The sequence below is a fragment of the Protobothrops mucrosquamatus genome, unplaced genomic scaffold, assembly GCF_001527695.2.
Source record: "Protobothrops mucrosquamatus isolate PMUCROS unplaced genomic scaffold, P.Mucros_1.0 scaffold853, whole genome shotgun sequence".
Taxonomy (NCBI): domain Eukaryota; kingdom Metazoa; phylum Chordata; class Lepidosauria; order Squamata; family Viperidae; genus Protobothrops; species Protobothrops mucrosquamatus.
In genome coordinates this window covers 169,911-183,291 of record NW_015387108.1, presented here as the reverse complement: position 1 = coordinate 183,291, position 13,381 = coordinate 169,911, and the positions used below count along the sequence as shown (strand labels likewise).

The window sequence follows — 13,381 nt, the reverse complement described above, 5'->3', positions numbered from 1 at the left end:
TCACGCCTACTGCTTCAGTGACTCCATCCAGCCACCTCATTCTCTGTCGTCCCCTTCTTCTATTGCCCTCAATCTTTCCCAGCATTAGGCCCTTCTCCAGTGAGTCCTTCCTTCTCATTAGGTGGCCAAAGTATTTGAGTTTCAACTTCAGGATCTGGCCTTCTAAAGAGCAGTCAGGGTTGATCTAGGGTGGCTTTATTTGAAGTTTTTAAGATTACCTAATATATCTGCAAATTCTCTCTAGGAATATTGTGTCTACAGTAAATCTTGGTTGCAAACTTGACCTAAAAACCATTGCCCTTCGTGCTCGTAATGCTGAATACAATCCCAAGGTAAGATATAATGGAGAGATAACAACTAATCTTGATTAATCAGTGATGATTGTTTGCTATTTTTGCTTCTGATAGCTCACGTGACTTGCTTCAGTTACTGCAAAGGAGATTTCTGAGTATGCTTTTTAAATGTAGCCAAGAAAAAGATCTTTGTGGCTGCAGTAATAGCCTTAAAGAACAATGCCACTATGTCAAGCCATTTTATAGTAAAAACTTTGCAAATCTTTTTGTAAAGTATGAAATAACTTATTTCAATGCTTTTGAAAGTATTTTAGATTTACTCTGTTTTGTTTGCAAAAGAGTTTTTGAGCTCCAAAATTCCCCTAGAATGCTCAGAGCTTCCCATTTTATTTTGGAATTTCACGAGGGTCCATGCTTGAAATGGTTCATATTTTAAATTTTGTACACCACTACATATGTCCGGTCATTTTAAGGCTTGCTATATAACCATATAATCATTTGTTGTGATATATGGTAGTTTTGATAAAATAAAAGATAACATTTGACAGCACTAGTAGATCCCATCTCTAGTTGGCCATAAAGAATGGTTTACAAAGCTGGCTGGGTTCATACCTCATGCCAAGCAACCTACATTGTGACTTTGCCTTCTGGTAGTAATTGTGGGATGAAGATCTTGTTAACTGTTTTGTAAAAGAAGGCATAGGAACAAGGGCAAAGCTTTGCAATTAAACAAAAGTTTTGCAAAGAAATGAAGTATTACATGAAAACAAGAAGCAATTGTTTTCACTTAAGCATTCCTAAAGCAGTCTCTTCTAGAATTAATTTGATGAAAAAGTACTGTCTATTCTACTTGAATTCAACTTAGACATGACCCTCAAACCAAATTTATTCCAATGTTTTGGCTATCAAAGAAGTTTGAGAAATGTCTTTTCCATAAACAAACAAAGGTAACTAATATAATTATTATATGATACATTACATTGTATTTGTAATTGTAGATGTTTTAATATTTTTTTGAAGTGAAGAATGGAGATTAGTGCAACTTCAACTTACTAATGTACGTTTAGATATTTGTTGTTATTGTTGTTGTTGTAAAAGTGTTCTTCTTGTTTCAGCGTTTTGCTGCTGTAATTATGAGAATACGAGAGCCACGTACCACAGCCCTCATATTCAGCTCTGGAAAAATGGTGTGCACGGGAGCTAAAAGGTATGCAAGCCCAAGCCGAAGCAATTATCTACAGCCATTTAACTTATTAGCATTTGGCCCAACAGATATGGTCATTTGACACAGGTACTCTGATAAAAGCCAGCTAATAGGTATGTAATTTACAAACTGTGTATATCATTCAGAGTTTCCTTGATGAAATAACAACGCATCTTATACTTTTTCAGTGAAGAGCAGTCCAGGCTGGCTGCGAGAAAGTATGCTAGAGTTGTACAGAAGTTGGGCTTTCCTGCAAAATTCTTGGATTTTAAAATTCAAAATATGGTTGGCAGTTGTGATGTAAAATTCCCTATCAGACTTGAGGGATTGGTTCTTACACATCAACAGTTTAGCAGGTAGGCCAAAAAATGATGTTATCTTAAATGTGTATTAAAAATACTTTTTTATTTTGTGTTTCTCAGTTTTATTTACTCATAGTTTTTTGGAGTCATTTATGTACTTTCTCTGAATGCAAAAGAGGGACAGCCGTAGGCAATTCTGATGTATCTGTGATGTATAGGTAATTTCAAACTATTTTAAATCTGTATAGTTCTTTAATATTCTGTGTTTGATTCTTCAATACTGAAACAAAAAAGCTTTTTTATTTAAACAAAAATCGATTATCTGTTGATATGTATTGGTGTAATTTAAATCCTTAAGAATAGTAAGATACGATACATTGCTAATTGAGAGCTCTAAAAGTGAAATCTGAATTTCACACTAGCCCAGCATCTTTAAAATGTTCTTGGCCTTACAGTGTAGAATTGTTCAATAATTCTTATGTGCAGTCTTGTATATATTTTACCTGAAAGTTTTGTGTATATACCCACTTGAGGAATTAGCACTAATAATGAAAAGTACAGATAGGCCCTGGGGGTACATAAAACATGACTTAGTATCATCTCAGCTTAATCAACGTGTGGCAGAAGAAAAAATGCATGTCTGTTCCTCAGCAAATACTTTACATTTTACTTATATTGAACTTTTCTTTCAGTTATGAACCAGAATTGTTTCCTGGTTTAATCTACAGAATGATCAAACCAAGAATTGTACTACTCATATTTGTTTCTGGAAAGGTAGTTTTAACTGGTAAGCCATATTTGAAATTACTGCACTGACTATAGCAAACTGAAAGATACCCCAAAAATATTTCAAATAGCTAATTAACAAATACAAATATATCGATGCATTGGTTTGTTCCTTTTTTGTACTTTATTATAATATACTGTTTGGGTGCATTTTATACCCAAATATTTTTATTTGTCCTGTAGTGTTAACATGTTGCAGCAATTAAATGTGTTAATGTGCCTTTAAAGCCCCCCAGAAAATACAGTTGGTACACAATGCAGCCATGTCATGTGCTGCTGGATGCAGTGAACACACTATTCCTGTGCTGCAGGCCCAGCCGTGGCTGCCTGTAAGTTTCCGGGTGCAATTTAGAATGCAAGTTTTGTCTGATGAAGTCCTATATGACTTGGTGCTGCAGGACCTGTAGGACTGCCTCTTTCAACAGAATCCGATTGTTAGTAGCTCCCTGTTACTATGGAATGGAGGAGGAAATGCTTTTCTACTACGGCTTCTGTTATGTCGAATAGACTTCCATTATCTGGTGGCCTTCGGGAAGCAGGTTAAAAACTCTTCCAGAGGGCTTTTTAACTAGTGCCATAGGAATTGTTCATATATTGCTCCAGTTTTAAATAAATAAAACTAACCAAAGAGAGAAGCAACCTAGAACTAAAGAGAAACTTCCTGACAGAACAATTAATCAGTGAAACAACCTGCCTCCAGAGGCTGTGAATGCTCCAACACTGGAAGTCTTTAAGAAGAGATTGGACAGACATTTGTGCAAAATGGTATAGGGTTTCCTGCCTGAGCAGGGGGTGGACTAGATGACCTCCAAGGTCCCTTTCAACTTTATTATTATTATTAAATGTTAAGTATTATTTTATCACCAGATAGTGATGACGAGGGCATGGGTTACTGCCAAAGGTTACTGTCACAAGGTCCTCCTATGAAGTCCAGATTAAGACTGGTCTACCAGCTGAGCAATAGCTCTATGAATTCAATGCACTGGTTTGAATTATGAGCAATTTCCACATACACAATTTGTTAACACTTTCTTAAGAAAATTAGGAAACTAATGATACAGAATCTCTGTAGCATGTACATAGTGGTTAAATATATTCCTTTCTTTGTAGGTGCAAAAGTCAGAGGTGAAATTTATGAAGCATTTGAAAATATTTATCCTATTTTAAAAGGATTCAGAAAAACAACGTAACAGTTCCGTGTGCTTATTCATGAAGCTGGAGTACATTTTTAAAGGTATTAATTATGGCACAGTAATAACACACACATCAGGACTTGGAATTCATCTTCCCAGATAGTGCCTCTTTCCCTGTTTTTCACGGGAAGGGAACATATCACTGTGCGTTTCGTCTGCACTAAGTTACTGTGCATTGCTTTTCCGTGTTCTCACACAAGAAAAACAGTTTATTTATATTTCTGGCTCTTAAAACGGCTAATTTTTAAAATCTGAGAGTCTTATGCTGGCAAGCTGGCTAAACTGTATTATCCAACATTTAAAAACCCGGCGTTACAGTATTCTTTCAACCATGGATTTTATAATCAGAAATGTTAATTTTATGCTTTTAGACCTACTTCCACATTCCCTACATTTCCAGTGTTCAGCAGGACAGAAACTTTGCTAGTGAAGACAAATGGCTGTACATATTTCTCATTTTGTGAAGCAATTCTAAATGTATAATTACTTGACTAAATAATTTGAATAGTAAAATTTGTGGTCAATCTTTGCTTTTGCTGTTTTAATGTGCTAACTGCATGCATATAGCTAAAATAACTTGATTTTTATAAGATTTTTATTAACAATCCCAGTATTAAAGTAATGTTATTTGAAATGTTCAAAGTTATTTTTGTGTTGTTTCTTAGTAGTGTCTTAGTTTGAGGTCTTTATCTCAAAGAGGACTTACAGCTACAGTATAACAGTTTTTCCCTCCAGTATTAAGAGGAAGAATGATAGAAATAGCTTTCTGTCTCCAATTGGTTCTTTCCACTAGCAGAAAAAAAAGAACATGAAGCAGACCAGGTGTTGTACCAGAAGGGAACATGAATTCTGTATATCCAAAGCCCTCATGTCAACTTATCCCACTCACACTACTGTATTCCTATTAGGTTGGAGTGGAGAGGGATTTATACATATTTAAGTGCCAAATAAAAAAGCATTTCTTCCTCATCCGTCCCCTATAAAACAAGCAGGTGAATTTCAGATATAATTTCTCTTCAAATTCCTTCCTTCTTTCTTTCCTTCCTTCCTTCCTATTTATGGTCAATTCCTGTAGAAGAGGTTGAGCCATTCAATGCCAAAATGACAAGACTTTACCTCCATCCTATTGTTTTCAGTGTAAATTGATCTAAAATTTCAATAAACCATAATGAGTGATGTCAGACCACAGCCAATAAAAAGAATAGGACATACTGTATTCAGAAATATACATAGCTTATTTTCCATTTTTATTGAAATACATTGTAAATCATCATTGAAACTTAGAACTCAAAATTAAAGTTTCCTATCTATTTGTACTTCAAGACTCATTCCACTGGTTTATTTCCACTGCAATGACAAATAGCCATTATTCATTTTGTGAATTGTCAACTAATTTCTTAATGAAAACAATCTTTTCCAACAGGATGAATGTGAAAATTCTAGATTCTTGAATGAGTGAACGTCTTCTCAAATATGAATGGCATATTCCAGCCAACATACTGAAGAGTATTTTTTAAAAATGTGCTTCATTTGCCTTTTTACTAAACTGTGTTTCAAGGATGCTAATCTTTTATTTCAATTTCTCATCAAAGAAACTAAAGAATCGGTGCCTGGATGGGATGATCCCACTATAGTTCCATAGTTATATAACGGAATAAACTATACATTCCGTGTTTCTAATTCCATTCCACACCTGGTTTTGCCAAAACTTTCCTGGTTTGTTAAATTATATTTCAAAGTAGTTAGTCCTTTGAACCAGACTATAACCAAAATAAGCACAATGAAGAATAAGTGACGAGGATCTCTCCCATAAAGCAACCAATGGTAACACAAGAGCAAATTCACCTAAAGCATATTCAGACAGGCTCTTAAGATCCTTTACCAAGGGTGGCAATGGGAAAGGTTTCAGGAATGGGTGGAGGAAAATAAACAGTGGAAACAATTTATCACTTGATTCTTTACTATAGTGAATGTATCATGTCTATCATGATTTGATTTTTTTTCATTTCAAAGTTCTAGCAAAATAATCACCTCTCTGGTCTCAGATTGATTTTATATTCTTATTCTATAACTGATGTGGAAGTTGAAGCAATGGCGATCATTGTTATCAGTTGAATATTAAAAAAGGTGAGAAAAATTTATGATAACGGAAGAAACTTATCTCACTGCTTAAGCTTTGCAGACATTAAACAGAATTGGAAATGTCCTGCTTCCAGATGAACTCTTCAACATAGTGGTTTCCTAGATCACAATTCACAGCACATGTGTAGATAGCCAGTGTTCCCCAGTCAATACTTTCTCCAAGACTGTCGACATTTAAGTGAGCTAGAAGTTGCGGCATCACCTTAAACAGACAAAATACTTAAAGTGAGCTTTTAAAACTAAGTGGTCAAATCACTTTAATCCATAACCAGAAAGAAATATATTACTGTATTATCAATTTTTAAAACATCCAAGAGAAAAATAGGCAAACAGAGAAATTGTGTTAAAAAGAAGCTTTATGGTCTTTAATGTGCAGTTTTGCAAACATCCATACCTGGAATTCAAATACTCTTTTACTACCACACTGACAGTTAGGAATATCTGTGTCTCGAGGAATATTTAACCCTGAAATCCAGATGGGCCCATCTCCATTTCTGCAGTATCTGATCACCTGAAATTCAAGAAGAATCAGAATTGAAAATAAAATTATGTAGATTTTGTAGGAGTATATATCATATGAACTAAGAGATTATTCTTCTCTCGTTCATTTGAGAAAAGTATCTTTTATTAAATGCCCATTTATATGTACCATGTAATTACTTATGGTGCAAGTTTGTATGAAGCATGCTTCCATTAAAGTAATTAACATCTTGTAGTTTTCCCCCAAACCTGCCCTAGTTTCTAAGGCATTGTAAAGGGTTAATAAGTGCATCACTCCCTTGCATTCTATCCTTCTATGTGCATGGCTTAACAATCATGTGAATATGGAACCTTTGCTATTTATCTATCTATAAAAGCCATACTTTGAAACCAACGCTTTTGGGCTTCAGAGTCCAATTTCGGTAAATGGAAATGACAACCAGCCCAAGATTACATGATTCACATGACTTCCTTTCTTGGTTAAGATATAATTGAAGGATGAAGCACTCCTTTGTTGACTTTTCACATTGATTTAGCATGTTGTGAATATGGTCTTTGTCTTACTAGTATTTCCATGCAAAACAGTATTAATGGATCAATTCCCAACATCCAATTCTTTTAGTCAGGTTTCGTTTAATTTGTTGCTAATCTCCGTCTAATCATTTTGGTAGCATGAAGTAGAAAATGAATTCAAAGTGACAAAATTCTGGGCTGGATTATTAATATCCCATTCCCATAGTAATAAACCAGTATAAAACATTAATGGACATGAAAAATACATTTAAAAGACCTGTTCTGGTTCCAAAGATATCCTTTCTTTGAATATTTGAAAAATTCTATCTTCCTGAGTTTCATGTTTTGCCATCATCTCCAAGGACATCTCGTCTAATAATTCAGAAGCTTCATCTGGGGGGAAAAAAACCATACAGTAATTAAATTGTAAGACTGCAATTTATAAAAAAAGGGTTTTGGCTTAAGTCTCTCAGGGATGAATCAGTATTCATGAAATTTGATTTAAAAAATATCAATAAAAAATATTGTGTCCCTCTTAGAAGTGTGCAAAAAAGGGGGAGAGAATGAGATCTGCATTATGGAGGGCAAGACCGCAAATTGATGTTACAAGAGTTTCCTCTTTTCATCTGAATTGGGATAGGAGAATTTGGTGGTATTTTTTTTAAACAAATCCATCTTACAGCTTCTGTTACAGTGCTATGTACTTTCAATGTCAAAATGAGAGGAAAACGAACCAGATGTTTTTAGCAATTACATGCCAATACAGTTCTGATGCAACATACTTATGTGTCTGAAACTAACTGTTTCAAGCAAAGTCTAAGTTAAAAACTTCGGAAAAAAGCTGTCATTTGGAAGCTAGGGGGCAGATCTATACATTCTTTAATGCAAGATATATTTCAATTTAAAATAAATGCTAATTTAAGAAACAGCCTTGAAATATGGGCATTCATTCATAATTCTTACCTAGATTACCTGTTGTTGTATCCTCAATTTTGTCTAAATCTTCCTGCTCTGTGTCACTGACAGCAGCAGAATCCAACTCCTCATGTTCTCTTACAATTTCATACTCGGGGAACAGAAATTTATGATCCGGAATTACATCTTCTATAAAACAAGAAGCCAGTATCTTCATTTACTTTCTCCTAGATTTTATTATTACACATTTGTCAGAGAGTGGAGAAAAGGCAGGAACTTTCCAGACAATCCCCATTCTCTATTTACAATGATATTGACTATATACTGTGGCTTTATTTTAACTGCACAGTTACAGCCTTAAACAAAAAATTTCAAATGGATTCTTTCACATTATCTATTCCACTCCCTCTCCCAGCTACTTTTTGTGTTTTCACTTATGGACTCATTTGTATCTCAGGGAAGTTAATGAGAACGGGGGGAAAAACTTGATTCTAGCATCTTTGTCAAGCTGTCCTTGCTGGCAACTAATCTGTTCTCCAAAAATGACAATCCTTTTCACCAAATAGTTTGTTTCTCAGTTCTCTCTGAGTCCTGCTTACTCCTGCTGGGTCTCCTCCTCCCTGACATGTATAGAACTGTCAGTCCACACCATGTAATAATAATACTAATAATAATAATAATACTAATACTAATAATAATAATAATACTAATAATAATAATAATAAAGTTGGAAGGGACCTTGGAGGTCATCTAATCCAACCCCCTGCTCAGGCAGGAAATCCTATACCATTTCAGACAAATGGCTGTCCAGTCTCTACTTAAAAACTTCCAGTGTTGGAGCATTCACTGCTTCTGGAGGCAGGTTGTTCCACTGGTTAATTGTTCTGTCAGGAAGTTTTTCCTTAGTTCTAGGTTGCTTCTCTCCTTGATTAGTTTCCATCCGTTGCTTCTTGTCCTGCCTTCAGGCACTTTGGAAAATAGCTTGACTCCCTCTTCTTTGTGACAGCCCCTGAGATATTGGAACACTGCTATCATGTCCCCCCTCGTCCTTCTCTTCGTTAAACTAGACCAGTGGTGGCGAACCTGTGGCACGGGTGCCAGAGGCGGCACTCAGAGCCCTCTCTGTGGGCACGCGCTCCGTCGCCCCAGTCCTAGGCCTTCAGCTGGGTTTTATAAAACCTTTTCGCTTTAGGCCTCCACTGCCATGTGCAAAAAAAAAAAGGTTCAATCAATCAGTCAATTTCAACTTCTCGCGGGGAAAAAAAAGATCTTGCAAAGTTGGAATTGATTGATTGAACTTTTTAGTCCCACCCTGTCTGCCGTTACCACCACAGCCATGCCCACCCAATGGGCCACGCCCACCCGGCACCCGACAATACATAAGTGGGTTTTAGGTTGCAGTTTGGGCACTTGGTCTCTAAAAGGTTCGCCATCACTGAACTAGACATACCCAATTCCAGCAGCCATTCCTTATGTGTTTTAGCCTCCAGTCCCCTAATCATCTTTGTTGCTCTTCTCTGTACTTTATTTCTAGAGTCTCAACATCTTTTTTACATCGCGGTGACCAAAACTGGATGCAGTATTCCAAGTGTGGCCTTACCAAGGCATTGTAAAGTGGTATTAATACTTCACGTGATCTTGATTCTATCCCTCTGTTAATGCAGCCTAGCACTGTGTTGGCTTTTTTGGCAGCTGCAGCACACTGCTGGCTCATATTTAAGTGATGTTCAACAATATCCTCCTCCTCTTCTGCTCTTTTATTTGGTTAGAATTAGGAGACAGATGTTTTAATTAAGGATGATGTTTCTTGGTGCCTGTGGTGGTGGTGGGGAAACCCTTTAACTCTGACACCACTGCATTATCTCACATCCATCAGGGCAACTCTCCCTGACACAAATATACCTTTGTGGGGTTGTGAAACAAATCTTAAAATTACTAGACAGCAAATGTGGATTACACTCAGAACTGTACTAAGCCAAATGTGGTTTATTTGCCTCCGATATGGTACATATGACCCTTATATCTTAAAAATGATGACTTCTGCCCTAGAGTGATGTATGAACCAAATCAAGCAACCCAAAAAAGCCCCACAGTATATATATTTAATTGAACAATGGATTTATGTTTTAAAGAATGAAGATAGGTCCAAAAAACTTCAAAGCAAACTACCATTTTGGCTAAAGCTCCCAAATGAACAACCAGAGGGCATAATTGGGGTAGCAGAAAATAGGGCCCCATAGCATAGCAGGGCCAACTGGAGTTGACAATGCTAAAACTAGCATTTTTGCTTTTTTTAAAAAAAATAAACATGTTACTGTAAACAAAATATTTATAAAACCACTAGTTAAGCCATTAGCTAGAAATGTAGATAACTCTTCATTATTTTTCTCCAGAAATCTTTATTTTAAAGAATTTGTGCTTATTCTAAGAAAGATACCAACAGACGGTATTAAAAAGACATTGCCATATAAAATTATTAATCCACTTCCAATTCTTTACAATTAGCATAGAAAATAAACTCTCTTAGAATCAAGAGTGCTAATGCACACAAATCAAAGGACTATATATCTTCCAACATACATTCTTATATTTATTATATTCTATAATATTATTTTGGTGAGCTCTTACAATTCAAGAGTATTTCTAGCTACCTACCAGGCTGCAAGCATGATACGTTATGTCCTGCTTTCCAATCTTTGATCTGATGGTCTTTGCTACAATAATGAGCCTTATGACATTTGGAACATGTGCTGGGTCCCAAGCAACCACAGACTCTGCAAAGCATAGCTCCACATTTTAGCTGCAGATTCACAGAAGGTAATTCTTCCAAAGGTGGTTCTTCAGGCGGTGGATTATAAGAGTAAGTATTATTCTTTCTTGGAAGTTGGTTCCTAAAAACTTAAATGAGAAAAAAAATATCATCTAACAAATGAATACAGTACAACATACTACTCTTATGTCATTCTAGTTTAGTCTCTGCCCACACTGTGCCAAAACAGAACACTGAGGTGCCATGGGATTAACATTTGTGCATTCTAAGACCATTTAATTTTTGAAGGCCCTATAGAAAAAATGTCAAGAGTGTAGTATAATAGAATAGGCAGCATATAAATGAAATGTTTAGAAGGCGAGATCTGTATCATGGCTGGTGAAAACCTGGGGAGAGCCATCTGGATAAGGGAAGCTGTGCATTCTTTGAGGAGCTGGCCAAAATTCTTGGTAAACAATTCAAAGGAAGCAAGCTGTGGATGCTCCACTGCTTAAGAAAGTCTGGGCAGCTCACAGGACATGTGATCATGCTCCTTTATAAAGGAGTTGCTAGGTGGCACTTCAAAGAACTTTAAAACTTAAGACGTATCAGCTGCTCTTTTTTTGCTCTTTCAGATGTTCAATATATAACCAAGACATACTTTCACACAATTATTTAAAGTATTTACATATTGGTCTCTGCAGTGTAGTTATATTCCAAGGCAACAGTTTTATGGGTGCTTAACTTTTAATATCACAACCTGTGTCCCATTCCAGACAATTCACTTCTGGGAAGGCAGGCAAAGTGAAATGGTCTGGGAGAAAAATCAATGATCCAGAGTGTTTAGAAATCCCCTCTACAATGGGCTCATTTCTATAAACCTGAATTAGTAAACATTTATGAATTAACCCCAAAAGAGATCATGATAATGTACTGTTGCACCTGAGGAATTGCAGTGGTCTCCTTTAATATGCTCATATTGATCTACATCAATAGGCTACACACTGGAGTTCAGAAAAAAAGCCATGTTTTATTAGAAAAAAGGGCCATAAGTGGTAGAAATGCGTTGCATATAAAAGGTCCGCTGTTAATCTCTGAGCACAGAAGGTGCGAGTCCCCAATGTGAGGAGTGCTCCATCAATGGAGATTTTTCAAAAAAGAGGTTGAATCACCTTCTGTCTGAAATGGTATAGGGCAGGGGTAGGCAACCTTGGCTCTTTTATGACTTGTGCTGGCTCAGGAATTCTGGGAGTTGAAGTCCACAAGTCATAAAAGAGCCAAAGTTGCGTACCCCTCATATAGGGTCTCCTACTTGAACTATAAGATTGAAGAAGATAGAAGTTACAAGTTAGACTAGAACAGTGGTGGCGAACCTATGGCATGGGTGCCAGAGGCGGCACTCAGAGCCCTCTCTATGGGCACACGCGCCGTCACCCCGGTCCTAGGCCTTCAGCTGGGTTTTATAAAACATTTTCGCTTTAGGCCTCCACCGCCGTGTGCAAAAAAAAAAAGAGGTTCAATCAATCAATTTCAACTTCTCGTGGGAAAAAAAAAGATCTTGCAAAGTTGGAATTGATTGATTGAACTTTTTAGTCCCCCCCCCATCTGCTGTTACCACCGCAGCCACGCCCACCCAATGGGCCACACACACCCACGCAGCCACGCCCACCCAATGGGCCACACACACCCAGCCAATGGGCCACACACACCCAGCACCCAACGATGCATAAATTGGTTTTGGGTTGCAAAAGGTTCGCCATCACTGGACTAGAAGATCTCCAAGGTTTCCTCCAACTCTGTTATTCTGTACAGCAGTGTTTTTCAACCTTGACAATTTTAAGGCATGTGGACTTCAACTCCCAGAATTCCACAGCCAGCATTGCTGGCTGTGGAATTCTGGGAGTTGAAGTCCACATGCCTTAAAATTGTCAAGGTTGAGAAACACTGCTGTACAGTATTCTGAAAACTGGTTCAGCAAAACCAAAACAGTCTTTTTGCATTTTGAAACCTAACTAACTCGATTTTACTACCACCTATTTTATTTACAAGCCACTTCCGGACAGCTGTTTCCTTCTCAGGAGGCAGCCCCGCTGCACGCTCCCTCGGATGTTAAGTTACTTCCAAGTGAACGCGCAAAAAAAGATGCTTCGGCTGCCCCCTCCGCCTGCGCGGGGGACGCTCGAACTGTGTCGCCACAATCGGGCAAACGCGGAGGACGGTTGCGCCCCCGGACTCTTTCTCGGGTCGCAGCCGCCGCTTCTTGCAGAGGGCGATCCCCACCCACGTGCAGCGCCCCCTCACCTCTCAGGCTGCCCGGGGCTGGGCCGGCGGGGCGGTAGCAAGAAGGCTGGCGGCAGCCGAAGAGGAAGAGGGTCCTGTGGAAGGCCTCGGGCCGCTCTTGCACCGGCGCGTAGAGCTGCAAGAGGAACGCGCACGGCTGCCCGCACACGCCGCACCGCAGCTCAGAGGGCCCCGGCAAGCCGGCCTCGCCCAGCCAAGCCGGCCTGCCCCCGGCCTTGCAAGGGAACTGGTCACTGCGCAGCCGCCAAGGTGCCGCTTCTTCCACGAAGCCCAGCTCGACCTGCTGCGAGCACATTTTCTTTTTCCAGCAATCGGCAACAGCCGCTTCCAGAAGCGGCGGAAGATGTCAGTAGCCGGGCAAGTCTGCGGCGAGAGGAGCGAGCGCCTCTAGCGGGGCGGCGGATTCTCTGACCCGTCCGGGTCCCCGCTGCACTTGGCAGTCGGTTCCCGGTTCAGGATAGAGCAGGGGTCCTCAACCTTGGCAACTTTAAGACTTGTGGACT

At 38.4% G+C, this 13,381-nt stretch overlaps 2 protein-coding genes across 2 annotated transcripts in view; one reads left to right on the top strand and one right to left on the bottom strand.

The window, feature by feature from the left end:
- Nucleotides 1-4,416, top strand: part of TBP (TATA-box binding protein) — a 7,369-nt gene extending 2,953 nt beyond the window's left edge. Inside the window, exons 3-7 of the mRNA XM_015819044.1 lie at nucleotides 245-332; nucleotides 1,409-1,500; nucleotides 1,686-1,853; nucleotides 2,492-2,586; nucleotides 3,696-4,416. Of these exons, the coding sequence (XP_015674530.1) occupies nucleotides 245-332; nucleotides 1,409-1,500; nucleotides 1,686-1,853; nucleotides 2,492-2,586; nucleotides 3,696-3,775 (523 nt within the window). The 3' untranslated portion in view covers nucleotides 3,776-4,416. The remainder of the gene's footprint in view (nucleotides 1-244; nucleotides 333-1,408; nucleotides 1,501-1,685; nucleotides 1,854-2,491; nucleotides 2,587-3,695) is intronic.
- Nucleotides 4,417-5,006: 590 nt separating this feature from the next.
- PDCD2 (programmed cell death 2) lies at nucleotides 5,007-13,173 on the bottom strand. The gene is made up of 6 exons (XM_015819043.1): nucleotides 12,879-13,173; nucleotides 10,484-10,726; nucleotides 7,877-8,017; nucleotides 7,191-7,306; nucleotides 6,315-6,431; nucleotides 5,007-6,122 (listed from the first exon to the last, which is right to left on the bottom strand). The coding sequence occupies exons 1-6, from the start codon at nucleotides 13,171-13,173 to the stop codon at nucleotides 5,964-5,966; spliced, it is 1,071 nt and encodes a 356-aa protein (XP_015674529.1). The 3' UTR covers nucleotides 5,007-5,963.
- Nucleotides 13,174-13,381: the final 208 nt, after the last annotated feature.

Bases quoted from the DNA above. Each gene is read 5' to 3' on its own strand.
- PDCD2 (XM_015819043.1), bottom strand. From the start codon at position 13,173: ATGTGCTCGCAGCAGGTCGAGCTGGGCTTCGTGGAAGAAGCGGCACCT. The intron at 10,727-12,878 runs GTGAGGGGGCGC...TTCTCATTTAAG, and splicing joins AGCCCCGGGCAGCCTGAGAG to TTTTTAGGAACCAACTTCCA. The intron at 8,018-10,483 runs GTAGGTAGCTAG...CTTGTTTTATAG, and splicing joins CGTATCATGCTTGCAGCCTG to AAGATGTAATTCCGGATCAT.